The 27,667-nt window shown below is 46.0% G+C and overlaps 2 protein-coding genes across 2 annotated transcripts in view; one reads left to right on the top strand and one right to left on the bottom strand.

The window, feature by feature from the left end:
• LOC125426857 (SERTA domain-containing protein 2-like) overlaps window positions 1-27,667 on the top strand; it is a 751,974-nt gene that overhangs the window by 191,230 nt on the left and 533,077 nt on the right. The window lies entirely within an intron of this gene.
• AKT1 (AKT serine/threonine kinase 1) overlaps window positions 1-27,667 on the bottom strand; it is a 151,887-nt gene that overhangs the window by 27,570 nt on the left and 96,650 nt on the right. Inside the window, exons 4-10 of the mRNA XM_048485661.1 lie at window positions 20,960-21,071; window positions 16,144-16,291; window positions 10,857-10,988; window positions 9,654-9,719; window positions 5,166-5,234; window positions 3,740-3,865; window positions 2,822-2,950 (exon numbers count right to left, since the gene is read on the bottom strand). Of these exons, the coding sequence (XP_048341618.1) occupies window positions 2,822-2,950; window positions 3,740-3,865; window positions 5,166-5,234; window positions 9,654-9,719; window positions 10,857-10,988; window positions 16,144-16,291; window positions 20,960-21,071 (782 nt within the window). The remainder of the gene's footprint in view (window positions 1-2,821; window positions 2,951-3,739; window positions 3,866-5,165; window positions 5,235-9,653; window positions 9,720-10,856; window positions 10,989-16,143; window positions 16,292-20,959; window positions 21,072-27,667) is intronic.

Genomic DNA, 27,667 nt, shown 5'->3' with positions numbered 1-27,667 from the left:
AAGGGGGGATATAAATCCAAACTCTTCTTCTTTAAAGAGAGCCAAATCAGCTCTCTCTAGCTCAGGGCCTCCTGGCCTTTACAAACTGGAGGAGTCATAGAGAAGCATATACCTCATCTTCTGAGATATTAGCAATGTACACACTTGCTCTCCTCCCTTGTTATTGGTGTTTTTTGCTAATGATGTTATTATTATGTTGTTATGCTATGCTTATTGATGTTTTTGCTACGTGTAATGTTATGACTATTGATGCTTGTTGTTTGCTGTTCATACTGTTATATTTCATTCAGTTGTGCTATGCTTATTGATGAATGTGCCACTTTGTGATGCTATGTTCATCGATGTTTGCTGATCTGATTATGCTTATTGATGTTGGTTGTTTATACCACTGTTGTTTGCCCCCCCGAGTCCTACAGGGGAAGGCAAGATATAAGTTGAATAATAAAAAATAAAATAACCCTCCCCACCCCCGGCAGCCTGCTTTTCATAATGAGAAATAGTTTGCTAGTAGATAAATAAAAGTGATTTAAGAAGTACTTTAGCATTTAACTTGGATCCTGTGCCTCTGCTTTACCCACACTTCTCTCCAGGTCTTACGGAGACAGTCCTTTGCTGACAAGTGTGTCCTCTTAGGCTACAAGTGTTGTAGAATAAAAAACACTGATCTGGTGAGGGGTCCTTAACACGGTGCCTGGGGGCACAATGGCACTCAGCAATCCCTTTTCTGGGTCCCAATAATTTTTTTTTGGAAATGAGTGGGGCTCATGCCCAGCAAGGTTTCCGATTTTCCACTGAAAATCTGAGTAGGTATGCAGGCAAATAACAAATAACATTGGTTCTGGTGGGGCTGTGTGGCCGTGGTCTGGTGGATCTTGTTCCTAATGTTTCGCCTGCATCTGTGGCTGGCATCTTCAGAGGTGTGTCACAGAGGGAAGTCTTACGCACTGTAACACAGTGTTACACAGGGCACAGTGTGTAACAGACTTCCCTCTGTGACACACCTCTGAAGATGCCAGCCATAGATGCAGGCGAAACTTTAGGAACAAGATCCACCAGACCACAGCCACCCTGCCCAGAAAACCCACCGGAACCAGTTGAATCCAGCCGTGAAAGCCTTCGACAACAAATAACATTGTTTCAATGGAAGCAGCTACCATTTTGTTAACCTTTCCCAGTTTTTAATTACTTCTTCTTCTCTCCACCCTGGCCTGGACGACCCAGGCTAGAGTGATCATGTCAGATCTGAGAAGCTAAGCAGTGCCGGTCCCGGTTAGTACTTGGTGGGAGACCACCGAGGAATACCAGGGTTGTTATGCAGTGGAAGGCAATGACAAACCACCTCTGAATGTCTTTTGCCTTGAAAATCCTACAGGGTCGCCATAAGTCGGCGGCAACTTGACGGCACTTTACACACACGCGTGTCTTCCCTGTGCTTGGACTGCGTCTGTATGTGTGGTTCCTGTGGCAGCCATTTTATGGCTGCACCCACCACACCCTGTGTTAGAATTCCAACGGCGTCCAGGGGCTCAAAAATGTTGGGGGTCCCAGAAAGTATTTATTTAGTTAGGCTACAAAAAAAAATGAATGGGTGAAAAGTCAATTGATCTCTTCATGGTAATATAAAGATGGAACTTTTGTAAAAAGTAAGAATAAGGGTGAGAATACAGTGAAACGATTTGCCAATATGTAATTAGAACTATGAAATTTAAGGGTAATGGGGGAAGTCTATTTAAATTTTTTTTAAATTTTATTTATGTATAATGTAAACTTAGACTAGCAAATAGGACTTTGTAGTTTGTAGAATGGGACTGGAAATTTAAGAACATAAGAACAAGCCAGCTGGATCAGACCAGAGTCCATCTAGTCCAGCTCTCTGCTACTCGCAGTGGCCCACCAGGTGCCTTTGGGAGCTCACATGCAGGAGGTGAAAGCAATGGCCTTCTGCGGCTGTTGCTCCCAATCACCTGGTCTGCTAAGGCATTTGCAATCTCAGATCAAAGAGGATCAAGATTGGTAGCCATAAATCGACTTCTCCTCCATAAATATGTCCAAGCCCCTTTTAAAGCTATCCAGGTTAGTGGCCATCACCACCTCCTGTGGCAGCATATTCCAAACACCAATCACACGTTGTGTGAAGAAGTGTTTCCTTTTATTAGTCCTAATTCTTCCCCCCAGCATTTTCAATGAATGCCCACTGGTTCTAGTATTGTGAGAAAGAGAGAAAAATTTCTCTCTGTCAACATTTTCTACCCCATGCATAATTTTATAGACTTCAATCATATCCCCCCTCAGACGTCTCCTCTCCAAACTAAAGAGTCCCAAACGCTGCAGCCTCTCCTTATGAGAAGAGAGGTAATTAATAGAGTAAGGAGTTAATATCAATAAATGACCTCGTTATGAATAGAGAGGGAAATGGGAAATTAGCAAAGACAACGATGCAAGAATTACTAAAGGTGGACAACCTAACAATATAATTTTTAAATATGCATGTATGTGAAATATGTAGTTAAAATACTACTTACAAGTAAAGTTAAATGTTTTTCTTTTGTTTATATGTAAATGTGACTATGTGTATATATGTTTTATGTTTCTGTATTATATTAATCCTTATATTTAATAAAAATATATTTAAAAAATGTTGGGGGTCCTCAGTCCCGTGCAAACATAAGTGCCCAGCTTCAGAAGAAGCAGAAGAAGCGGGCTCTGTGGCCTGCGATAGACTCTGAAGTGCCTGGAGAGAAGTCTACGGGGCAAAGGTGCTGCCAGATCCAAACCATTCAGCTCAGCTGCGGCTGCTTACAGCGGCCAAACATTAAAATACCTCTGGCGCAAGATACTCCGGCGTGCCACAGAACGTCTTCATCGTCGCTCCGTCTTTGATCCCTTCTTTGCATAACCCGAAATCCGTTATCTTTATGTGCCCGTCTTTATCCAGCATCAAGTTTTCCAACTTAAAAAGAAAAAGTAAAAAAAAAATCGTATTAAAGAAGGCAGCTCATCACAAAAAAATCACAGAATTCTCAGAAACAGCAGCAGTGGGAGCAGCAGTGGCGTAGGAGGTTAAGAGCTCGTGAATCTAATCTGGAGGAATTGGGTTTGATTCCCATCTCTGCCGCCTGAGCTGTGGAGGCTTATCTGGGGAATTCAGATTAGCCTGTGCAGTCCCACACACGCCAGCTGGGTGACCTTGGGCTAGTCACAGCTTCTCGGAGCTCTCTCAGCCCCACCTCCCTCACAGGGTGTTTGTTGTGAGGGGGGAAGGGAAAGGAGATTGTAAGCCCCTTTGAGTCTCCTGCAGGAGAGAAAGGGGGGATTTAAATCCAAAACTCTTCTTCTTCTTCTTCAAAAACAACAACTTTATTAAAGGACAGTAACACAGAGAAGTTTGCAGAAAACCGGAAACCTTTTATGAACTATTTATTGAAGAAATACGGCAGAAGATAAATACTTGCAGGATTTGAGATTTAGAAAAAGACAGCAGACTGAAATAGAATAGTAGAAATGATGCAGTGTATAACTAATAAATTGTCTCATTTTAAATAAATGCATGAACCTAGATGGGATTAGAATTCAACAATGAGATAGCGGGAAGTCATTATTTGGCGTTATGGTAGGTAGTTTTGTTGCTTTAATTTTTGTGTGTGGGAGGGGTGGGGCTCTTAGGGGCGCCAGGAGGCTTAATCCAATGAACTAGCTTGTTCCGGGTCGGCTTCTGACAAATCCACCACCCTTTACATACCTTTAAGTCTCTATAAACCACGTTCTTCTCTGAATGTAGGTAGTCCAGTGCCGATACAATTTCAGCTCCGTAAAAGCGGGCCCGGTCTTCAGAAAAGACACGCTCTCGCGATAGGTGGAAGAACAGCTGCAAAGAACCACCATTTGATAGCTTGAGATGATGGAGCAAATGGCAAATTTATACAACTGAAAAAAACTAGGGCCTAGTAAGGCTGAACACACTCAAACAAAGTAGACTTAATAAAAAGGAACGAACTTTATTGACTTATGTTGCCCTAGCTACAGGGTGCTGGAACTGAGGATTCTTTTCCTCAGTTCCAATATTTATTTCTATTTCCAAAACAAACAGTAACCAATCAACTCCACTGTGCCTCCCTGTCCCCGCTCCCCCTATTGGCTCCTTCGGAGCTGCGTGGTTTCTATTGGCCGCAGCCTCCTGCTCACTTTCCCACTTCTCTAGCCGAAATGGCGGGAACTGGTGGTTGCTGGGAGTTGTAGTCCTGACAAGGCCGATTCAACTGCATATACTCTCAAGCACAGCTCTCTATGGCCTGCACACTTTTACCATAGTCTGTCTTAGGGCTCAGTCTATATGCAGTGGTGGGATCCAAAAATTTTAGTAACAGGTTCCCATGGTGGTGGGATTCAAACTGTGGCGTAGCGCCAATGGGGCTGGGCGGGGCACGATGGAGGCGTGGCCAGGCATTCCTGGGACGGGGCATTCCTGGGCGGGGCTGTGGCAAGGACGCAGCCGCTGCGCCGGTCCTTGGGCGGGAAACGAATGCACGCAGGCGCACGCCAGTGCACCTCCTGCTAGACTGCTTCAAGTTCTGCGCGCGACTGCTGAGAGGAGGGGCGTAACGAAGGCAAAAACCACGTGGCAAAATCACCCATTAGTCACCCCCTCTCGGCACACACAAATAATTAGTAACCTACTCTCGGGAACCGGTGAGAACCTGCTGGATCCCACCTCTGGGTATATGCATGTCTGGTATACGAGCAATCTGCTAGGTCTTCGCACCACTTCGACAGAACCGGTTGTTAAAATGGTGCTTGCACACAACCAGTTATCAAATTATTTGAACCTCACCACCAGAACTGGTTGTTAAATTATTTGAATCCCACCACTGAGTATATCCATCATTAAACTTCAGTGACATTCACCTGTCTTTCTCATCAGAAGTTGCCTTATGCCAAGTCAGCCCACTGGTCTAGCTGTCTATTGATTAGCAGTGGCTCTCCAGGGGTCTCCTGGCCTTGCTACCTGATATCCTGCTAAACAGAGATGCCCGGGAATGGAACTAGGGGCCCTTTGCATGTGAAGTGCGTGTTCTGCCACTGAGGCTTTGCTCTGAGAACTTGCAAGCCGCTAAAATAGTATGGAGAGGTCAGAGAACCAATTGACAAGAGATGAACGTGAGCCGTACCTCCCCTCCGTTGGCATACTCCATGACGAAGCACAACCGGTCGTGCGTCTGAAAGGAATACTTTAAAGCCTGCCAAAAGACAAATTGTTAAAAGACTGCATGTTTTATTTAACACCAAGCACGCGTGTGGTTTTTTAAAAACTAGATCTAGACCCGAGATCTCAAAGCAACTATCATTACAATTTAGAACATTTTCTTAAAGATTGGAACCCTCTTGTGAATTATACTAAGCAAAGAAAGTCTTTCGTGTAGTTGTTGACGTAGTTACATTAAGATCTGGTTGTAGAATTACGCACGCACACACAACTAAATCAATGTAATACCACAGTACAGTAGGAGTAATTTAAAATAGAGTTGCTAGGAATAGTTTATATACTAATTTGGAAAATTGTAAGAGTCTAGACCAGTGTTTCCCAACCTTTTTGATGTCGCGGTACCCTTGACCTCGCTCTTCATAACTCAGGGTATCCTTGAGGTTCATTTGATTATTATTTTTTTTGCATTTTTAAAGAGTTTTTTTCCGTTTTGGCCTGTAAGTGGGGGGAGTGGCAAGCAGGGGGAGGGGAGGGGAGGGAAAGCAACGTTGACAGCTGCGTTGTTTGCCTAAATTCAGCATGGATTGGGGGGATTTAAAGGGAGAGCTCCCTTTAAATGTACCCCCCCAAAATCCACACCAAATTTAGGCAAATAAAACAATGCTGTTTTTCAATGTTGCATAAAGAGGGCCCATGAGGCTTCCAACCCCCTCCCCCTTCAAAATCCATTTGATTCCGGTGGGGGGGGGCAGGCGGTAGCATTGTCATGGTACCCCTGGGACGTGCTCATGGTACCCCAGGGTACCACAGAACTCTGGTTGGGAATCACTGGTCTAGACTAAAGATTGTTAGAAATTACATCATGACGAACATTTGAGGCTTGTCGGAAGTGAAAAAAAGTTCAAATTGTTATTTCCTTATTGTTATTTCCAAGCCTTTGATAGGGTCAACGGCAAAACTACACACATAGGCAGCCCTTCAGGAATGATAAGAAACAGACATATAGGTTGCACTCTGGTATGTGATGCAGAGAAAAGTTCTTTATGTTCCAATGTATTGTCGAAGGCTTTCATGGCCAGAATCAACTAGTTGTTGTGGGTTTTCTGGGCTGTGACCGTGGGCTGGTAGTTTTCGCTTGGTGCCTCTGAAGATGCCAGCCACAGATGTGGGCTAAATGTTAGGAGCTAAAACCTCCAGACTACAGCCACACAGCCTGGAAAACCCACAACCAACAACTTTGTACATCCCCCTCCCTACCCCGTATTCAAGAACAATTGCTGCACAAAGTCGGCGACATTGATCAGCACAGGCACAGATGTACCGAGTTCCAAAGTTCAAATGGGCTGGGGAGGGGTGAGGAGCGCACAAAAGAAGCTCACAATACCATGCAAATTAGGGTGTGCGTTTGAATATTTCCAGTCCGAAACAGCCTGAAGTTCGCTGCAGAGTTTTCGGATCAAAATTTCGAACATGGGTTTGGACTGACTATATCTGGATGCACACCCATGACGCACACCTGAGCTGCAAATGAGGTTTCCCACTCGGGATGGGGGTAATCGGGGAGGGCAACAGGGCTAGAATGACTGAGGGATGACTTGAATAGCGGGGCACAGTGTGAGGGAGAGACCAGACCCTGGGCTGGGGGCAGGGGGGGCGGGGTGTTGGCGGGGTCAGCTCTTGGAATAAGACAATCACACCGACCAACAGCTCAGACTGCGAACGGTGAATGTTTCTGGGCTAATCTCATAACATTGAATGATTTTTTCCCCCCACAGTCGCAGGCTGCTAGACATTCCCGCCCTATTTAGGCCTCGCGATCCTCCTTCCACCCCAGCTCTTGCTGCTGCAACTCCCGGACGACAGCCAAGAAATCTCATCCGTATGAACCCACACTGTGCGAGTCACAAACGCAGAACGTGCAAAGGGAAATGGGGGGGGGACATCTCCCCCCCCCCAATTCCAAATGCCAGTGCCTCCTTGCATCAGGCAAATTCCGACACCGCGAGAACCACCAGCTTGGGCCGACACGCCCCCGAGCTTTGTTTTGCTTGGGCTGCAGCCCAGAAGATACAGCTGGGGCTTCAGAGCCAGACAAGGAGATGCGCCTTTCGCTGGAGATGATAAAAATAAACAGATCCATAAATAATGATGCATTTTAGCAGGCACCGTTGTCAGGAGATGCAACAAGATTTCTTCCTTTCGGCAACGTCCAATTTGGAATTTATTTGCTGCCGCCGATTAATTACTGATAACCAATCACATTGGCCTTTTGAGTTACGTTTCGTTGTCTTCCGAAAACCGCCAGCAATAAGGGGCATTTGTAGCCAATGGGTGACAGGGGCTGCCGGCCCGGGTCTCATGCTGTGGGAGCCCTGAAACGCCCGCAACCTCACCTCCCAAACACTCCCATCGGGGACTTGGGATGCCCACTCACAACAGCAACCACTGACATTGGTCCTGTCCAGAGTTTGGGCAGCCATCTTCTGGTAACAGCTTCCGACTACCTCAAAGCTGCCTGTACTTGGCCCTAGCAGTAGGGCCAGTGGTGGTAAGGGGACAGTGATCCCAGCAGAGGCGTAGCTCCAAGGGGATCGGGAGGGGTGTGTGTGCAACGCACCAGGTGCGCACCCGTGGGGGCGTTCCGGGAGCATTCCAGGGGTGTGGTGGGGACGTTCCAGAGCGGGGGTGTTCCGGGGTGGGGGTGGGGGACGCACCAGTGCACCGGGCGCTTTCCCCCCTTGCTACACCTCTGGATCCCAGCTTTTGCCCAGGGCCCCATGAGTGCAAAGACGGCCCCACCCATGCGTCTTACATCTTTTCACATCAACCCTGCTATTTTTAAAAAGCTACTACAATTCCCACCTTACTGTTATGGCCCAGCTCAGCATGCCTAGGGAATCCTCGGAGGAGATGGGAGAGACAGCACAGCTTTGGCTCCAGAGTCCCAGGTAATGCCTACAGGCTCAGAGCCCCCAGTAGCACCTGTAGGACCTGGCCCAGAGGCTCAGGTAGAGAGCCAGCATGATGTAGTGGTTAAGAGTAGGTGGATTCTAATCTGGAGAACCGGGTTTGATTCCGCACTCCTCCACCTGAGTAGTAGAGGCTTATCTGGTGAACCAGATGTGTTTCCGTATTCCTACATTCCTGCTGGGTGACCTTGGGCTGGTCACCGTTCTGTCTGATCTCTCTCAGCCCCACCTGCCTCACCAAGTGTCTGTTGTGGGGAGAGCAAGCCACCTTGAGTCTCCTTACAGGAGAGAAAGGTGGGGTATAAAACCAAACTCTTCTTCTAGAACCTTCAGTAGTCCCAGCAGGACCAGGTCCAATGGCTCAGACAGAGCAGGCAGGCTGGGAGGCACAGCCAGGCCCAAGCTCTGAGATTCCCCGGCCTCCTGACATCAAACCTGCCAGCTCTCTGACCACCTTTGTCTCCAGTGTTTCAAGAGCAACACCGGAGAAAGCTGTGTGCCAATTTGCAGGAAAGAAGTCACAGCAGAAGGCTAGCAGCTCCGGGTCTCGACAAGAAGTCTCTGCAGGAGCCAGTCTGAAGTAATGCAGCTGAATGAAGTTATTGCACTGCTGGGTGGGATATCTGCTATATAAGGGGTTGGAAGTCAAGCTGAGTTGTGGCAGCAACATCATGCTTGGACCGGGAAGCCCCAGTTGGTGCTTCTGTTGCCTGAACCCGTTTTTGATCTTGCTTTCGATTTTGGACTCGGCTCTGTTACACCCGTGTGTCCTTGATGCTCGATTAAACTGCTGAACCGGCTGTGAGCTGCTTCTGACTCTGCCCGGCAAGGGCGGGTCTATGACAATTACAGACAGGAAACCCAGCCAGTGAGCAGGAGGCTTGACCGAGGCCGGGTGATCTGGCATTTGGTCCAAAGGTGCCCAGATCCAAGCGTAATGTTCGGCAGACTGTGACTTTAGCTCAAGTTGGGGAGAACAGAAAAATGACCACAACAGAGCTGTAACAGTGAAGGAAGAGACAGCCAGCGGTTTCGTCAATGTTAGCCTGAGCACAGAGTCTCTCATACTGCTAGTACCAGTGATCAGGTGCTCCTATCACATTCCACACATTGAACAGAGAAAGGAAGATCAGAGAACAAAGCTCTCTCTTGTGGGCCAGCTTGGCACAGCCGCCGAGTCTGCCAGCTGCTGAGACAAAGCTCAGGTAAGTCTGAAAGCTTCGGAAACTCCTGCGGAGAGCCAGGGACTTTTCGAAAGGTAACAATGGGCAGGTGGAGAAGTTGGTTCACGTCAGGAATTTCCCTCAAACTTGCGGGATGCGCTAGTGAACTTTGGAACACTCCATTAAAAGGATTTTTTTTAAAAGGGAGAGGATGACATATACAGAGAAAGATATTGTAATGTTTCGATGGTCACTGCCTTCGGAAGCCAATTTGCGGGGAAACGGGGCCCTAGAAACATTCGACGCCGATAAGATACTCACTGTTAAGAAAGGGTGCCTGGAGTTCTGTAAAACACGGTTTTCCGTCAGGGTGTGTGCCACTTCATCCTGCAGGGAAACCCAATAAATAAACAATGATTAAAGATCATGCTTTTAAATTAATATTTTTTACCTCACACAGGATGGTAAATATAACTCCAACAAACCTCAACCCACCCACCCCCCTTCTCCATCACACCCGGTCAACAAGGGAAAGTAGCAAGAGAAAAACGAAAAAGAGGAAGAAAGAGATTCACTCACAGGCAGCTGAGAGTATAAATGCAGGAAGCAGCAAAAAGGAGCCATCAAAAATAACATATAAGATTTAAACTTGTGGATATAACAGCAGCTGTACTGTCAGGGCTGCCAATTCAGATTCTTCCTAGAAACCCACTTCTCTTTGCCCCCACTAACAGAGGCTAGGGATATGGAACTACTGGCAAGACTTTTTCGGTGGTGGCCCCTCACCTTTGGAACATTCTCCCACTTGAGGCTGACCTATATTGTTCTCTTTCAGGTGTCAGGTCAAAGAGTATCTTTCCCCCAGGCTTTTGAACTAAGAAGTTCTATTCTTTTAAAACTGATGTTATGGTCTGCTTCTACCTCTAGTGCCATTTTACTGATATTATCTTATGAAGTCTTTAATGGCCTCGCTTGCCTTTTTATGGCTTTTTTTAACAGTTTTTAACTCATATGTTGTTTTTTTATTATTTTATAGAACTTCTTTAACTCGACTTGAGATGGTCTCTGGAAAAGTGGTCTAGAAGAATTCTAAATAAATAAGTGCCTCTTTCAAACTTTTGCAGAACTACACGAAAAGGTCAAGGTGCCCCTTGGCAAGAAAAACACAGAAATGATTTTTAAAAAATAAATCATCATAATAAAACAAGACCCAAAAAAACAAGAAAGGAGTTGAGCTCATAAGCAGTCTTGAACCGGTGACCTTTGAAATGTATCACTTAGCAGTTTGAGCCAGAGCAAGAAACTGCAGGAAATCAGCCACACCATTAAGTGAAGCACCAGTTCAGAGTAGACCAGGGGGTACTCTTTGACAGTCAACCTTGCTTGCTGGCCTCAGCAACCAGAAGATACCGGTATCATCCTGCTGGCTACAGATTAGCTTGCTTCCTCTTCCCCATTCCTTCTCTTCCTGCTCAACAAGACCTGGGGCTTACAGAGAGCAACCTCGGTTTCCTTGTATCCTACCTTGGCTACAATTACTTCCTTCTTCAGGATTTTCATAGCGTAATACCGTCCTGTCGCTTTCTCTTTCACCAGAATGACCTTCCCAAACGTGCCTTTTCCCAGCAGCTTAAGATATTCAAATTCATTCATGGTCTGTTGAAGAGAGTATTTAAGAAGGTTAGACACTTGCAGAAGGGTTTTGAAAAAAAGATCAACGAAAGAAAATGACTGGGAGCTCGGAAAACCCTGTACTTTTATAGATCACTGAGGCGCCTTTTCCAATGGTCTTTCAGAATGCAGAAGTGAAAAAAAAGAAGAAAAACTGCTCAAACCTGTACCACAGAGTTGTAAGACAATACACAACCAATTGTTGAAAATTACATTTTCCCCCCAATCCCTGATATTCTTCTTGCAAATTCATTTTGAATTGTACTGCTTCTATGCCACTGGTTTTTATAATGATAGTTTACGATGCTTGTATGGCATTGAAGGCTTTCGTGGCCAAAATCAATTGGCTGTTGTGGGTTTTCCAGGCTGTGTGTCTGATAGTTGTTGCTCCTAATGTTTCGAATGCATCTGTGGCTGGGATCTTCAGACGCATGTCTCGGTAAAATGTGCTTCTCGCCATGGCACAGGAGCTAAAACCATCAGACCACGGCCACGCAGCCCAGAAAACCCACAACAGCTAGCTGATTCTGGCCGTAAACGTCTTTGACAATACACTGGAACGGACAAATTCATATTCGATTGTACTGATTTTATGCCCCTGGTTTTTATGTTGATAGTTTATGATGGTTGTGTGGTGGTGTTTTTACTTGCTGGCCTCCTTGAGTAGGACTCTGGAGAGGTAGCATATGAAGAATGCGCTACTTAGGCCCCTTACATGCAGAATAATGCACTTTCAATCCACTTTCAATCCACTTTGAAGCTGGATTTTATTGTGCAGAATAGCAAAATCCACTTGCAGACAATTGTGAAAGTGGATTGGAAGTGCATTACTCTGCATGTGCAGAAGGGGCCTCGGTCACCACTGACTCATGTCGACTCCATCCATGGAGCATCCCAGGAATGAGACATGTCGAGGTGGTTTGCCACTGCCCTCCTCTGCATAGCAACCCCAGTCTTTGTTGGTGGTTTCCCATTCAATATCTAACCAGTGCAACTCTGCTGCAAAGCCCTGACAAGGACCAATAAATACTGAAAATTTACTCCAAAGCAAATGTATTCACTGTACGATTTCCAAATTCACGAGCTCTAAATGTTGACTGACTGAGGTTCGTGGAAAAAAACAGTGGAAGAAGAGAAATTTTGCAAAGAGTTTACAAAACCGGAGACTCTGGCCAGCTGCTCTCACTTGATCAAGCCACTTCTCATTTATCTAACAGGGTTGTTGTAAGGATTACGGAGAGAACGAACATGCAGCACTTTGAATCCTCAAAAGCCCACTTCATCATAAGGATTACCACTGTAATCCTTACAATAGTTCTGTTAGATATGGGGCAAAAGATTCGTGACCGTCTCACCCCATATGTCCCGGGTAGGTCTCTGCGATCGGCAGAGGCAAGTTTACTGGTGGCCCCCGGCCCCTCCATGATGCGGCTGGCCTCCACCCAGGCCAGGGCTTTTACGGCCCTGGCCCCTGCCTGGTGGAACACCCTTCCATCAGAGGTGCGGGCCCTGCGGGATCTTGGGCTCATTCCGCACATGCAGAATAATGCACTTTCAAACTGCTTTCAGTGCTCTTTGAAGCTGTGCGGAATGGCAAAATCCACTTGCAAACAGTTGTGAAAGTGGTTTGAAAACGCATTATTTTGCGTGTGCAGAAGGGGCCTTGGTGAATTCCGCAGCGCCTGTACAACAGTTCTGTTCCACCGGGCCTTTGGTGAGGCCAGCCACGGATTCTCCCTCTAGGATGCCCTTGTGCTGCGTGCCACACCATCATTGGCACGCCTGATATACTATCTAATCAGCACTGTCCCCTCCCGGCCTTGGGATCGGGCGCCATATAATATAATATTGCTGCTGCTGTGTTTTCATGGTTATAGATTTGTAAATTGTTTTAGATTAACTTAGTTATTATGTGTAAAATGTTGTTTTTAGCCTGCTGTGTTTAATGTTATTATCTATTGTTGTTGCAGGCCTGCTGTATGCCGCCCAGAGCCCTTTGGGGATGGGTGGCTTAAAATCTAATGAATGAATGAATGAATGAATGAATGAATGAATGAATGAATGAATGAATGAATGAATGAATGAATGAATGAATGAATGAATGAATGAATGAATGAATGAATGAAAGTAAAGGTTCTTCCCTGTGCAAGCCCTGGGAGATCAGAGACTCATGGGTTGATGTCACATCATGATGTTTACTAGGCAGACTGTCTTTGCAGGGTGGTTTGTCACTGCCTTGCCCAGTCATCTACCCTTTACCCCCAGCACGTTGAGTATTCCTTTTACCAACCTTGGAAGGATGGAAGGCTGACTCAACCTTGAAGCGGCTACCTGAAACCAACTTCTGTTGGGATCAAACTCAAGTCGCGAGCAGAGCTTTGACTGCAGTAGAATTATAAAATCATAGAGTTGGAAGAGACCCCCAAGGGCCACCAAGTCCAACCCCCTGCAATGCAGGAACACACAATCAAAGCACTCCTGACAGATGGTGATCCAGCCTCTCTTAAAAAACCTCCAAAGAAGGAGGCTCCGCCACACTCCGAGGTAGTACCATAGCTCTACACCACGAGGCTAAATTGAGAGCAGCTTCCCTAATCCTCCTGTTATATAAACTCGCCACAAAGTTTGTGTTACTTTAAAGGAAGATGGTGATGTGATCACTAAGTCACATGAGTGCCAGGAAAACTTGGGTTTAAACCCCAGATGGCCACAGAAGTCCCTTGGTGACTATGGAGCAGTTGTTCATTCTTACCCTAACCCACTTCACATGCCTTAATGAATAACCAAGACTCTCCCACAACTGCACAGTGTTGCCATTACAGGTCTTCGCTAGGAACCCAGACTCCCAAAGACAATCTGAGCTCAGGGCATGCTAAGTTCATGGACAATGGACTCCACCCAGACACAAGGTTTGCATTCACCAATACTGCTGCTGCTGAGACTACAAATAAATGGACTGATAACCCCACCCGCAATACAATGCACTCAACCACACCTTTGCATAGTAAGTTCCCCCCAAACACTTACTGATTGGTTCCCCACCCTGGGACATGGACAATATATACCTCACTAAACATTCCCTTCTCACTAGACACTGTGTGTAACAGACTTCATCTCTGACGATGCCAGTCACAGATGCAGGCGATATGTTAGCAACAAGATCTACCAGACCACAGCCACACAGCCCGGAAAACCCACCACAACCAATCTGAGCCTTGTATTGTCGAAGGCTTTCACGGCCGGAATCACTTGGGTGCTGTGTGGTTTCTGGGCTGTATGGCCGTGTTCTAGCAGCATTCTCTCCTGACGTTTCGCCTGCATCTGTGGCTGGCATCTTCAGAGGATCCTCTGAAGATGCCAGCCACAGATGCAGGCGAAACGTCAGGAGAGAATGCTGCTAGAGCACGACCATACAGCCCGGAAACCACACAGCACCCGATCTGAGCCTATTTGTTACTTTTTTTTACCCTGACTTTACTTCAATCATAGAGTCATAAAAATGGAAGAGACCACAAGGGCCATCAAGTCAAACCACTTGCCACGCAGGAATACTCAATCAAAGCACTCCTGACAGTTGGCCATCCAGCCTTTGTTTAAATGCCTCCACAATCCAAGGCAGCATTTACTGTCAGGAAGTTCTTCCTAATGTTTAGGTGGAATCTCTTTTTCTTCACCTTGAATCCATTACTTCTGGTCTTAGTCTCTGGAGCAGCAGAAAACAAGCTTGCTCCCTCACCAACATGACATCTCTTCAGATATCTACACATGGCTATTATGCCACCTTCTCTTTTCCAGACTAAACATACCCAGCTCCCTAAGTCTCTTCTCATAGGGTAGTGGTGGCGAACCTATGACACGGGTGCCAGAGGTGGCACTCAGAGCCCTCTCTGTGGGCATGTGCAAACAGAGTGCCCCTCCACACACACACATGTAGGCTAGCCTGAGTCGCTGGGCTCGATTATTAGCATTAAATCTAAGACCCAGTTTTGGGGAAGCAGTGTAGGTAACCCTGTTAAGCGCTATTAAACCCCACTGATTTTCATGCGAAGAACTAAAGCACGATCTGGGAGTAAGCTCGGTTGCTGGCAATGGGGCTTGCTTCTGAATAAACCCTCCTAGGCAGAGGTGGGATCCAAAAATTTTAGTAACAGGTTCCCATGGTGGTGGGATTCAAACTGTGGCGTAGCGCCAATGGCACTGGGCGGGGCACGGCAGGGGCGTGGCCGGGCATTCTGGGGCGGGGCATTCCTGGGCGGGGCTGTGGCAAGGATGCAGCCACTGTGTTGGTCCTTGGGTGGGAAACGAATGCACGCAGGCGCAGGCTGCCACGAACGCCGGTGCACCTCCTGCTAGACTGCTTCAAGTTCTGCGCGCTACTGCTGAGAGGAGGGGCGTAACTAAGGCAAAAATCACATGGCAAAATCACTACAATTAGTAAACCCCTCTCGGCATACACAAATAATTAGTAACCTACTCTCGGGAACCTGTGAGAACCTGCTGGATTCCACCTCTGCTCCTAGCGTCGTGATTCACCTGTTGGAAGAGTTACACGGTTGCTTCAAAGCAAAGCCACCAACTACCACCAAGCTTACTCTTGAGTAATGCACGCCTCAGAGCCAACTGTTTTTTCTAAACTAAAACCTCAGTATTCGGGTTAAATTGCCATGTTGGCACTTTGCGATAAATAAGTGGGTTTGGGGTTGCAATTTGGGCACTCGGCCTCGAAAAGGTTCACCATCACTGCGTAGGGCATGGAATCCAGACCTTTCGCTATTTTGGTCGCCCTCCTCTGGACCTGTTCCAGCTTGTCAATATCCCTCTTGAAATTGCGGTGCCCAGAACTGGACAATTCAAGATGCTGTTGCACAGAGTTCTCCCCACCTCCGTTGCACCTTCCCCAAACCCCCATAAGTTAGGTATGGGAAAGTGTGCTATTGGCCCAAGGTCATTTTATGAGCCTTATGGAAGGCAGAGATTTGAAGTTTGCATTCCCCAGCCCTAGTTTGACACTACGCAGATCTCTGAAAGCCACAACCGTAGTGTGTGTAGGCTCCAACCGAGCCTCTTTTGGTATTAAATTTAAATAAAGTTGCAAAGGATTGGAAATGGAAAAAAATATCTACCATCGCCCAACACTTACCACTTTATGTTTTGGTTTTGTCATAGAAATTTCCATTTCCTCAGCACCTGAATTATCACTAGGGGAACCAGATCGGAAATCCATTATTTCTTCCTCTTGTTTCTTAAGGCTGTCTGCGACTGTTTGGATGGCTTTTGTCCATTCTTCCCTAAGAGAAACAAAAAATAAAGCAGCAACATGTGTCATCCCGATGAAACAGGCACCCCCTACCCCACCAGAGCCGTAAATTATTTAGAATAACACACCTTACAGGTTAAATAACAAACCAACATATGCTGGCTGGAAAATTAGGGGGAAAACATGTAAGCCCATTGCTAGTTTTCCCACTCATGTTCTCAAGTGCCTTTTACAATAATGTTAAAAAAACACCCTTATAATATACACTGTAAAGCTATAATAAGGGAATTATATAACTGCAATTACAAAGCCAGATGGTAGAAGAGCTAAAGCAATTAAAAGCTCTTGAAAGAGGTGGGGGCTCACGTTTTAAATTGTTATGTGTGTGTTTCTTTACACTGAGTTGTAAAAGGAAAGGGGGTGGAAGGGGTATAAGAGAGTGAGGTGAATTAGGATGCTGTGGTTTTTCCGGGTTGTATGGTCATGTTCCAGTAGTATTTTCTCCTGATGTTTCGCCTGCATCTGTGGCTGACATCTTCAGGGGATCAGGATCTGAATTATCACTAGGGCAGGGGTCTGCAACCTGCGGCTCTCCGGATGTTCCTGGACTACAGTTCCCATCAGCCCCTGCCAGGATTGCCAATTGGTAATCCTGGAAGGGGCTGATGGGAACTGTAATCCATGAACATCTGGAGAGCCGCAGGTTGCAGACCCCTGCACTAGGGGATCAAGATTCTCTGAAGATGCCAACCACCGATGCAGGCGAAATGTCAGGAGAAAATACTACTGGAACACGGTGATACAACCCGGAAAACCCACAACACCCTAGTGGTTCTGGCCATGAAAGCCTTCGACAATATAGTGAGGTATTTCATTGACACTGGAGAGGGACTGTGCTGAACTGAGGCCCCTTCCGCACATGCAGAATAATGCACTTCGAATCCACTTTCACAATTACTTGCAAGTGGATTTTGCTATTCCACACAGTAAAATCCAGGTGCAAAGTGCACTGAAAGTGGATTGAAAGTGCATTATTCTGCATGTGCGGAAGGGGCCTGAGAGAATCGGTCTGTGTTAAGTTGAACCCAGAGAGTGTGTGCTGAACTTTGAGAGAGAGAGAGACAGCAGTCTGTGCTATAGACTGACAAAGGGTCAGGCTGAACTACACTGAATCAGAGAGTGTACCGAACTTGAGAGGGAGAGAAAATATTACGTGCTGAACTGAGAGAGGGAGAGACAGGGTGAGTCAGTCTGTGCTGTACTGACAGTGAGAAACTAGAAAAGGAGTCAAATTCTAATAAGATCTCAGATATGTAAAGAAGGAGAGAGGGAACAGATGCAAAGTGAAAGTCACCTCAGCGGATGTTGTCGCCTCTGTTTTATTTGCTGTAAATTAATTCCTAAAACATTTAAGCTACGGAACATACATAAATAAAATTTAAATTTGTTAAAAGTAGCCTGGAATCCCACGTTTCCTCAGGACCACGCAGCCCTTCGAAACTGCTTTAAAGCGCGGACACACACTACTTCAGGGGAAAGGATAAAGGGGTTTGGAATTAAATTCCCAGGGGCAGTGAAATGTAGAAGGAGAAGCAGGAAAGGACTAAACATCCTTTTGCACCTATATATATTTATTTATAAAGAAAATAAGAGTGGGCATCGCAGGGCTGTTGCGTTCTTTGCCCCCCTTTTAATTCAAGTGTTTAGTTTTGCACTAGATTCGACTCCAGTTGCACCGTAGAGTTCTACAAGATGGGGGGGGGAGTGTTAAGCTACCACGAGCCAAAGTTCTATTTGCTTATCCCAAAAATCTGTGATGGTGGAAAGCGCTGTCACGTCATAGCTGCTTTATGGCGACCCCATGGGGTTTTCCAGGCAAGAGACATTCAGTGATGGTTGGCCATTGCCTGCCTCTGTGTGGGCTGAAAAAGATCTGAGAGGCTTCAGGTGGAAAAGTGGGGAACAGAACTCAGCTCTCCAGAGTCGGCCAGTGGCGTAGGCGGTTAAAGCTCGTGTATCTAACCTGGAGAAACCGGGTTTGATTCCCAGCTCTGCCACCTGAGCTGTGGAGACTTATCTGGGGAATTCAGATTAGCCTGTGCACTCCCACACACGCCAGCTGGGTAACCTTGGGCTAGTCACAGCTTCTCGGAGCTCTCTCAGCCCCACCCACCTCACAGGGTGTTTGTTGTGAGGGGGGAAGGGCAAGGAGATTGTAAGCCCCTTTGAGTCTCCTACAAGGAGAGAAAGGGGGGATATAAAACCAAACTCTTCTTCTTCTTAACCACAGCACCAGACTGGAGTGAAATCTAGCGGTTCTGCTGTAGATCGACAAGGCCAGCCTCTGAAACTAGTTTTTCACCACGTCGATTGATCAGCACATGCTTTGTAGACCGCTCTGAGCCTCCATGAATGAAGAGAAACAGAGGGTACGTTTTTTAAAAATATATGAATACCAAATACAAACGCCAGATACTAGGGATGCAAAATTATTACATTATAAAATGGTGAGGATGTACTTACTGTTTATATATTTCTATAAGCATTTAAACAATAAACACCCCCCCCCCCCAAAAAAAAAATGAGTTGGAGAGTCTGTTACTGACAACCAAGCAACTCTGTAGGGTCAGTTTCCTGCCCTGTATTATTATTATTTTAAAATAATTTTTTATTGTATCATTTGAATATTCCATTTTATATTAACACACTTCTTCATTCATTTTCAAACAATACATTTTCCCCTTTTCCCCCTCCCCCCTGTATGTTCTTCATAGTTTTATCAAACAAACAGCAGTAAGTTCATTCTTTGTAATCTCTTCTCCCATATCGCCTCATTGACTCCAGCTTCTTTCATCCAGTCCGCATATATAGTCCGTATCTTCAAAATTTTGATCTGTTTATCTTGCCACAGTTTATTTTTTGTTGTTATTTCGAAAATGTCCAGTGTCACTTGTTCCCAGATATAATCCAACCATTTCTGGATTGTCCATTTTTTCCTTTCTTTCCAGCCTAAAGCTATTGTTGCATGTGCTGCTTTGATCATTTTTTTATACATATAGCTATATTTTTTATCTACCCTTCTATCCTCCATTACACCCATGAACATTAAATCATTATTTATCCCAATATTAATCTTCACCAGTTTCTCGACATATAACATTAGTTGTCCAAAAATTTTTCACTTCTATACATTCCGTCCACATATGCCTGCCCTGCATTAGAAGTTGTTTCTAATGACTGTTGAAAGAGCTGCTTTTTAAAACAGTATTTACATGCATAAAGGTAAAGGGAAAGAGAGCCCCCTGTGCAAGCACCAGGTCACTACTGACCCATGGAGTGACGTCACGTCATGATGTTTTATTACGTTTACAGGGTGATTTGCCATTGCTTTCCCCAGTCATCTTATTTACCCCCAGCGAGCTGGATACTCATTTTACCAACCTCAGAGGGATGGAAGGCTGAATCAACCTTGAGCCAAATACCAGAAGCCAAATTACAGCCAGCGTGGTATAGTGGTTAAGAGCAGGTGCACTCTAATCTGGACTACCGGGTTTGATTCCCCGCTCTGCCACTTGAGCTGTGGCAGCATATCTGGTGAACCAGATTACCTTGTGCACTCCCAATACATGCCAGCTGGGTGACCTTGGGCTAGTCACAGCTTTTCGGAGCTCTCTCAGCCCCACCCACTTCACACGGTGTTTATTGTGAGTGGGAAAGGAAAAGGAGTTTGTAAGCCCCTTTGAGTCTCCTTACAGGAGGGAAAGGGGGAATATAAATCCAAAATCTTCTTCTTCTTCCTCCAGGATTGAACTCAGGTCGTGAGCAGAGCTTCGACTGCAGTACTGCAGCTTACCACTCTGTGCCATGGGGCTCATATTTACATCCCTAACTAATTCTAAATTCAAAAGTGTTGAATCTCTGGAATTCCTTGCCTAAAGAGTGGGAATCAACACGGGTGGGGAGGACGGGACACCCACCCAGTCCCATACCTGTGAAAGGCAGAACAAGGATCAAGGCAGAACAAGGAGGGTGTGGCAGAAATACATGGAAAGAGAAATTACCAAAGGTATGCCGGGCCTGGACGACAAAAGCTTTAACTAGCTCCACCATCTGGAATCAGCCCGAATATTCGCAAACTATTCCGAATCCTAATTTGAAGACGACCCGGAGGATTTCATACATTACGTTGGCTGATGGATAATTGAATGCCCATTGCGAGCCTGAATAAGCGAGCAACCAAACATACCCGCGTGTGCACATGCAGAGGGTTGGGTCCAAGTTTAAAATTTCTGCGGGTGAAAGCGGAAAATGCAATTTTCCTGCCTCTTGCTCCTGCCGCGGCCCAAAGTGGTTCCCCAAACCTGCTCCTGGGGCCAAAGCAGAATTAGGGGGACTTTCAGGCTGCTGCAGGAGGGGAGAAAATTGCGTTCCATGGGCAGAAACACCAAAAAGATCTAGCCTGGCTCCGAGCCAAAGCCACCACTGAACTCCTTATCCATTCCCGTCCACGCTACCCACCTCCCACTGGCATCTACAGAAGCGAACTTCCTAGGAAATGAGACTCTAAAACCCACAACACCAGCGCAATTATTAAAAAAAGAAGACGCAAGCTTCGAGAAGCCAGCTCGCACTAATAACGCCGAACATTTACATCTGCTTTCGCAAGTTGCTTTGGCGCTCAAGTCAAAAGAGAACATACCGCTCCTCTGGAGTCTCCACATGAAACGTTCTTTCAATTACTGTGGTCCACTGGAGGCATCTGATGATAAATGTGTTCGGTTTGGGTCTCTCCGTCTTCATCAACTGGCACTCTAGCACAGACCGAGGGAGGAAAGTCATGGTATGTAAGCAGGTTTAAATAATCATTTGTCTTTATTCTTATCTAGCAAACTGTTGCGATTAATCAGGCATGGAAATCTCGGGGAAAGAGCTCTTTCAGACAGCGGAGACGAATTCGGGTCCGTATATCAGTGAAGCAACTTAGGGGATAGGACCTTTTGTTTTAAGTTGGCGAGACCTTTGGATACCCTCATCCAATCAGGGATCAGAACAAAACACGTCTGGTGTTCGCTGTCTGCAATCCGAAAGGGCAGATAAATTAAAGGAAGCAAGAAACCCATCATTTGCCTCACAATCAAATCAAACAACAATCAAACAAAACCCTTACAATTCTGCACACAGCTGAAATCCTGCAACCAAGCTAATTTGAAAGAGGAAGAAGAGTTTGGATTTATACCCCACCTTTCTCTCCTGTAAGGAGGCTCAAAGTGGCTTACAACCTCCTTTCCCTTCCTCTCCCCACAACAGACACCTGGTGAGGTAAGTGGGGCTGAGACAGTTCTGAGAGAACTGTGACTAGGCCAAGGTCACCCAGCAGGAATGTAGGAGTGCAGCAACACATCTGGTTCACCAGATAAGCCTCCGCCACTCAGGAGGAGGAGTGGGGAATCAAACCCGGTTCTCCAGATTAGAATCCACCTGCTCTTAACTACTACACCATGCTGACTTAGAAAGATTATTCAAATGAGGAAAATTTGCATAATCTATCATTGCCAGGTCAAGGAAGAACATGGCTGTGCACTAAAGCTCCATTCCCTCCCCCCCCCCAAATAATTGGAAATCTTATTGTCAACCCCCCCACCTCCCATCCTGGCTTCTGATATTTCCACAGGTATTTCCTACAAACTTTCAAGCATTTCACCTGGCACCCACCAAAACCCAGATTTTTATGTGGTAATCCCCACCCCATGGAATAGGATGTCTGAGAACATAAGAACATAAGAACTAGCCTGCTGGATCAGACCAGAGTCCATCTAGTCCAGCACTCTGCTACTCGCAGTGGCCCACCAGGTGCCTTTGGGAGCTCACGTGCAGGATGTGAAAGCAATGGCCTTCTGCTGCTGCTGCTGCTGCTCCCGAGCACCTGGTCTGCTAAGGCATTTGCAATCTCAGACGAAGGAGGATCAAGATTGGTAGCCATAGATCGACTTCTCCTCCATAAATCTGTCCAGGCCCTTTTTAAAGCTATCCAGGTTAGTGGATATCACCACCTCCTGTGCCAGCATATTCCAAACACCAATCACACGTTGTGTGAAGAAGTGTTTCCTTTTATTAGTCCTAATTCTCTCCCCCCCGCCCCCTTCAGCATTTTCAATGAATGCCCCCTGGTTCTACTGAGGAGGAGCAGTGGTGGCGTATCACACTGCTGCCCTGAAACGCCATGTCGAGTGGATTCGCAGAACCAACCCCAATGCAACACTTTACAAAAAGTGCTTTAGACTGGGGCGCTCTGAGGGCTGAACAAGATATGATGAGGAACGTGTGGCTGCCACAGAAAACAGCAGCCATGTTCCCCTCCCTCTTCTTCCCTACAACATTGGGTGATGGAAAGTCATACAAAGTTATGAGCTCATGCATTTCCCAGCCCTGCAGCAGCCAACAGTGCGGTTGCCACAGGGCAAAAATAAAACCCTACATGTCTTTGGTTCTGCGTAGCCAAGAGAGCGCATCCGCCCATACATGCCTGCCCGGGCACTGAGATTGGAGGGAGAGGCCTACCTGGCTGTCCCGCCCCCTTTGGAGGTGATGGGGTGGGGGAGGCCCGGAGGGCCTTCTCTACAGACGTCCCTACACTGTGGAATCAGGGATACAAATAATTTAACAACCGGTTCTGGTGGTGGGATTCAAATAATTTAACAACCGGTCGTTCGCAAGCACGGTTTTAACAACCCGTTCTCCCAAAGTGGTGCGAACCTGCTGCATCTCACCACTGTGTGGAATGCCCTCCCTCCAGAGGTTTGCCAAGTGCCTACTCTCTTGGAGTTTCAGCACCCGGCAAAGATTGTCTTCTTTACCTGGGGGTTTGTCTGACTCCCCCCACTGGAAAGGGCCCCCCGAGGTGTCCATATAGCTCTCGCTTTTTTGTGGGTGGGTTGAATGCTGGACGTTTTAGATTGTCTTGGGGTTTTACTGTAGTTTTTTTATATATATAATTTTTTATTGTATCATTTGAATATTCCATTTTATATTAATACTCTTCTTCATTCGTTTTCAACCAATACATTTTCCCCCTTTTTCCCCTCCCCCCTGTATTTTCTTCATAGTTTTATCAAACAAACAGCAGTAAGTTCATTCTTTGTAATCTCTTCTCCCATATCTCCTCATTGACTCCAGCTTCTTTCATCCAGTCTGCATATATTGTCCATATCTTCAAAATTTCGCTCTGTTTATCTTGCCACAGTTTATTCTTTGTTATTATGTCGAAAATGTCCAGTGTCACTTGTTCCCAGATGTATTCCAACCATTTCTGGATTGTCCATTTTTTTCTTTTCTTTCCAGCCTAAAGCTATTGTTGCATGTGCTGCTTTGATCATTATCTTATACATATAGCTATATTTTTTATCTACCCTTCTATCCTCCATTACACCCATGAACATTAAATCATTATTTATCCCAATATTAATCTTCACCAGTTTCTCGATATAGAACATTATGGTTGTCCAAAATTTTTTCACTTCTATACATTCCGTCCACATATGGCTATAATATGCCTCCTGGTCTCCGCAGTGCCAGCATTTAGGACTAAGTCCTTTAATCATATATGCTAGTTGTTTTGGTGTTCTATACCATTTCAATATCACTTTTCTTTCCAACTCCATAGGGGTTTTACTGTAGTTGGATTTTACTGTTCTGTGGTTTTCATTGTAACCTGTCCCAAGACCACGGTAAAGGGTAGGGAATAAATGTAAATAAAGAATTAAATAAAAAAACCAAGTGAACACTATTTATTTCAATTTCAGTACGAGGTTGCTGAACTAATTCGGTTCCAGGAAAGCATCCCAGCGTGTTAAGGACAATGTACTTGTGATATTGTCAAGTGAATTTCATTCACTTAACTTGCGTTTTCCATGTAGACATTCCGGAATCACTGAGTCAGACGGTGGTTTCAGGACTGCGACATTAAGTGGAAACCTTTTAACTGAAACGCTTTCAAAACTAAAAATCTTTTAATTTCCTCCCTCCCGCACAGAATTAAATATTGATTGCGCTGGCTGGGTTTTTCGCCCTCGCTTAGCGGCTGAATTCAAGGCCTTGAGCTTCATGCCTCATTTGCTGCTAAAATTGTGCAGCGTCTCAATGGATTCACTTTTTCTTTCAGCATTCTTCTCATTTCTCATTCAGGGCATGCCAAAGTTCAGCCACCTCCTACTCGAGAACCGGAGTCCGATGTGAAAAGGGCAGCGGTGAGTCACGAAAAGAAGTTTCCCAGCAGAAATCAGACGATCCCTCAATTTCCTTCACTTAAAACCAACAAACAAAAAAACACAGGAAAAACCGCATACACAAAAGAGGCATTTGAATTCTGCAGAGGAGAGGGTGTGGCTTCACTAAAGTGGTCAGGGCTGCTTTCCTTCCACGGTTGTTTCCACAGTTCTTTGATATAAAGACGCTGCCCGTTTCTGCTTCAGTCCAACCACTGACCCACCCAACAATGTGGTTTTCAAAACCACCTGCCCTCAAAGCACCTTTGCCATGATGGTTTGCTTGCCTCAGTAACCTGGTCCTTGCGCTGCAGGAACATTCCCTGTCACGCCACGTGACTGGGTGTGCCCCCACAGCATCCGCCATCCTACAGACTTCCACCAGCTCAGCCCAATGATCTGGGAGGAATTCTGTCCTTGGATTTAGAGTGACAAAAATCCCAAAAGCTGAATTCTATTTCAGCAGAATTCAGGGGACAATGCTCCATGGAGCGTACGTAGGTTGTCAGGTGTAGTTAGTTTCTCCCTTAGTATATTATTAGGGAGCGTAGGTTAGATAGGTGTAGCCAGCTCTTCTTTGGAGTAAATTGGATAGTACTGTTAGGTTTATTTTTTACAGCACTTATAGTTTTAGCATAGTGGCGTAGGAGGTTAAGAGCTCGTGTATCTAATCTGGAGGAACCGGGTTTGATTCCCAGCTCTGCCGCCTGAGCTGTGGAGGCTTATCTGGGGAATTCAGATTAGCCTGTACACTCCCACACACGCCAGCTGGGTGACCTTGGGCTAGTCACAGCTTCTCGGAGCTCTCTCAGCCCCACCTACCTCACAGGGTGTTTGTTGTGAGGGGGGAAGGGCAAGGGCAGTTTTAGCATAGTGGCGTAGGAGGTTAAGAGCTCGTGTATCTAATCTGGAGCAACCGGGTTTGATTCCCAGCTCTGCCGCCTGAGCTGTGGAGGCTTATCTGGGGAATTCAGATTAGTCTGTACACTCCCACACACGCCAGCTGGGTGACCTTGGGCTAGTCACAGCTTCTCGGAGCTCTCTCAGCCCCACCTACCTCACAGGGTGTTTGTTGTGAGGGGGGAAGGGCAAGGAGATTGTAAGCCCCTCTGAGGCTCCTGCAGGAGAGAAAGGGGGGATATAAATCCAAACTCTTCTTCTTCTTCTTCTTTATTGCTAATGAATCGATATAGCGCTGTTGTTATTGCTATTGGCTAATGGTAGGTCTGATGTGTTTAAGTCGCCATCTTTAAATCTTTCTTATTTTATTATTTTTATGTATTTTTATTGATATTTATTCTGTTTCATGTATGTTGTTGCATTATGCTGTTCGCCGCCCTGAGCTCTACGGGGATGGGCGGGGTAGAAATCAAAGAATAAAACGAAGAAATAAAATGAATGAATAAAATGGCATAAATCTTTTGCCACCGCTGGTTGCTTGGGCTGGCGGAAGAAACCCAGGCAGCCACTTCCCAGGACCTTGGCTTGGCTGGGGTGCAACCCAAGGGCGCCCACCTCCTCCCACAAGGCTAAGGTCAAAGATTAAACCCCCAACACCTACTGACCCCCGACGCAGTCCACCTGCTGCCTTTTCCCCAGCTGCCACAATGAGCTCTGATGACATCAGCGGGGCAGTGAAAAGAGGCGGCGACGTGAACGGTCGGCTAGGTTGACCTCACGTCAAACGTCCCCGTTATTGCTTTCCGATACAAAGGAAGGAACAAGACCAATTAAAATCGACATGTTTCCTCTAAATCAGCACTGCCCGGTTGATATTTGTTCAGCTTGCTGATCCAGCAATCTTTTAAGCTCACGAGCAAGATGAATAATATAGATTTGTCAGTTAATAACCACTATAATTCAAGTGTGTCACACAGAAATGTTTTGTTTAGCGAACAATATGCTGTCTAATTACCCTGCTCAATCATTACAGCACACATCAAGAAAGGAAGAAAAAGCTGTCTTGGGAAACTCATACAGCACGTCCGCGCATGCGCTACCGTGCCAGAGTAACTGCCAGTACTACGTCCGCACCGCTTTTAAAGTAGCTAAAAAAGCAGACATATCAAAATGGGGAACTTCAGGGAAGATCAAAAAATACCTTTTGCATGTAGCAATACACCAGTGTTGGACGGCTTTTCCGCAAAGTCAACCCACAAAGTTGGGGGTTAGGCACAAACTATGCAGTAATGATCAAAGAAAGGGGAACAAGTTCTTGGGCAGCCTCACCCCCATCCACAATATATGGGTATTAACTCAGAGATACCAATTAGAGGCAGAGTTGTGTAGTGGTTACAGGGCCCGACTAGAATCTGGGAGGCCCAGGTTTGAATCCCCAGTCTGCCATGAAAGCTGTGAGGACAAAAATGGGGGGAGGGAATGATATCGTAAGCCAATTTGTCCCCTCTCCCACCATCGGCAGAAAAATGGAGCATAAATATTTTAACGTTTTAAATAAGCTAAAATAAACATGGAGGCAATCCATGCTCAGAGGGGAAAGGTTGTCTTTGAATCTGCAGAATGCAAAATAGTCCCCCAAATCCAGAGCCAGTGTGGTGTAGCTGCTAAAACCATCAGATTCCGATCTGGAGAACCGGGTTCGATTCCCCACTCCTCCACATGAGAGGCGGACTCTTTTCTGGTGAACTTGACTTCTTCCCTCTCTCCTCCACATGAAGCCTGCTGGGTGACCTTGGACAGTCCCTGTTCTCTCAGAACTCTCTCAGCCTCATCTACCCAAAAGGTGCCTACTGTGGCGGGGAAGGGAAAGCAACTGTAAGTCAGTTTGAGACTTCTTATAGTAGAGAAAAGCAGGGTATAAATCCAAACTCTTCTTCCTCTTCCCTTCAAAAACTTGTATCACCCAGTCAATTTGTTTGATTGTCCTTTGTGTAAAACAGGATGGACCCCCATTACAAATTATCAGTATTTCTAGTTGTCGTCTCCCTCATTTCCTCATCAATAGGAAGACACGTTCATGGGAGAGAAATTTTAAACTATTCCAAGGACCTTTCCATTCTTTCTTAGCTGTTGGCCTTTCCCAAGTAAGTAGGACAAGGGAAGGATTTCTAACACGAATAGACACCCAGGTATTGAGATGCAAATTACGGCTTCGTGGCTGAAAGGCATCCTGCGTAATCCGAGCG

The sequence above is a fragment of the Sphaerodactylus townsendi genome, linkage group LG02 (assembly GCF_021028975.2).
Source record: "Sphaerodactylus townsendi isolate TG3544 linkage group LG02, MPM_Stown_v2.3, whole genome shotgun sequence".
Lineage (NCBI taxonomy): Eukaryota > Metazoa > Chordata > Lepidosauria > Squamata > Sphaerodactylidae > Sphaerodactylus > Sphaerodactylus townsendi.
The sequence above is the reverse complement of the archived record's forward strand: the minus strand, read 5'-3'. Positions and strand labels throughout refer to the sequence as shown.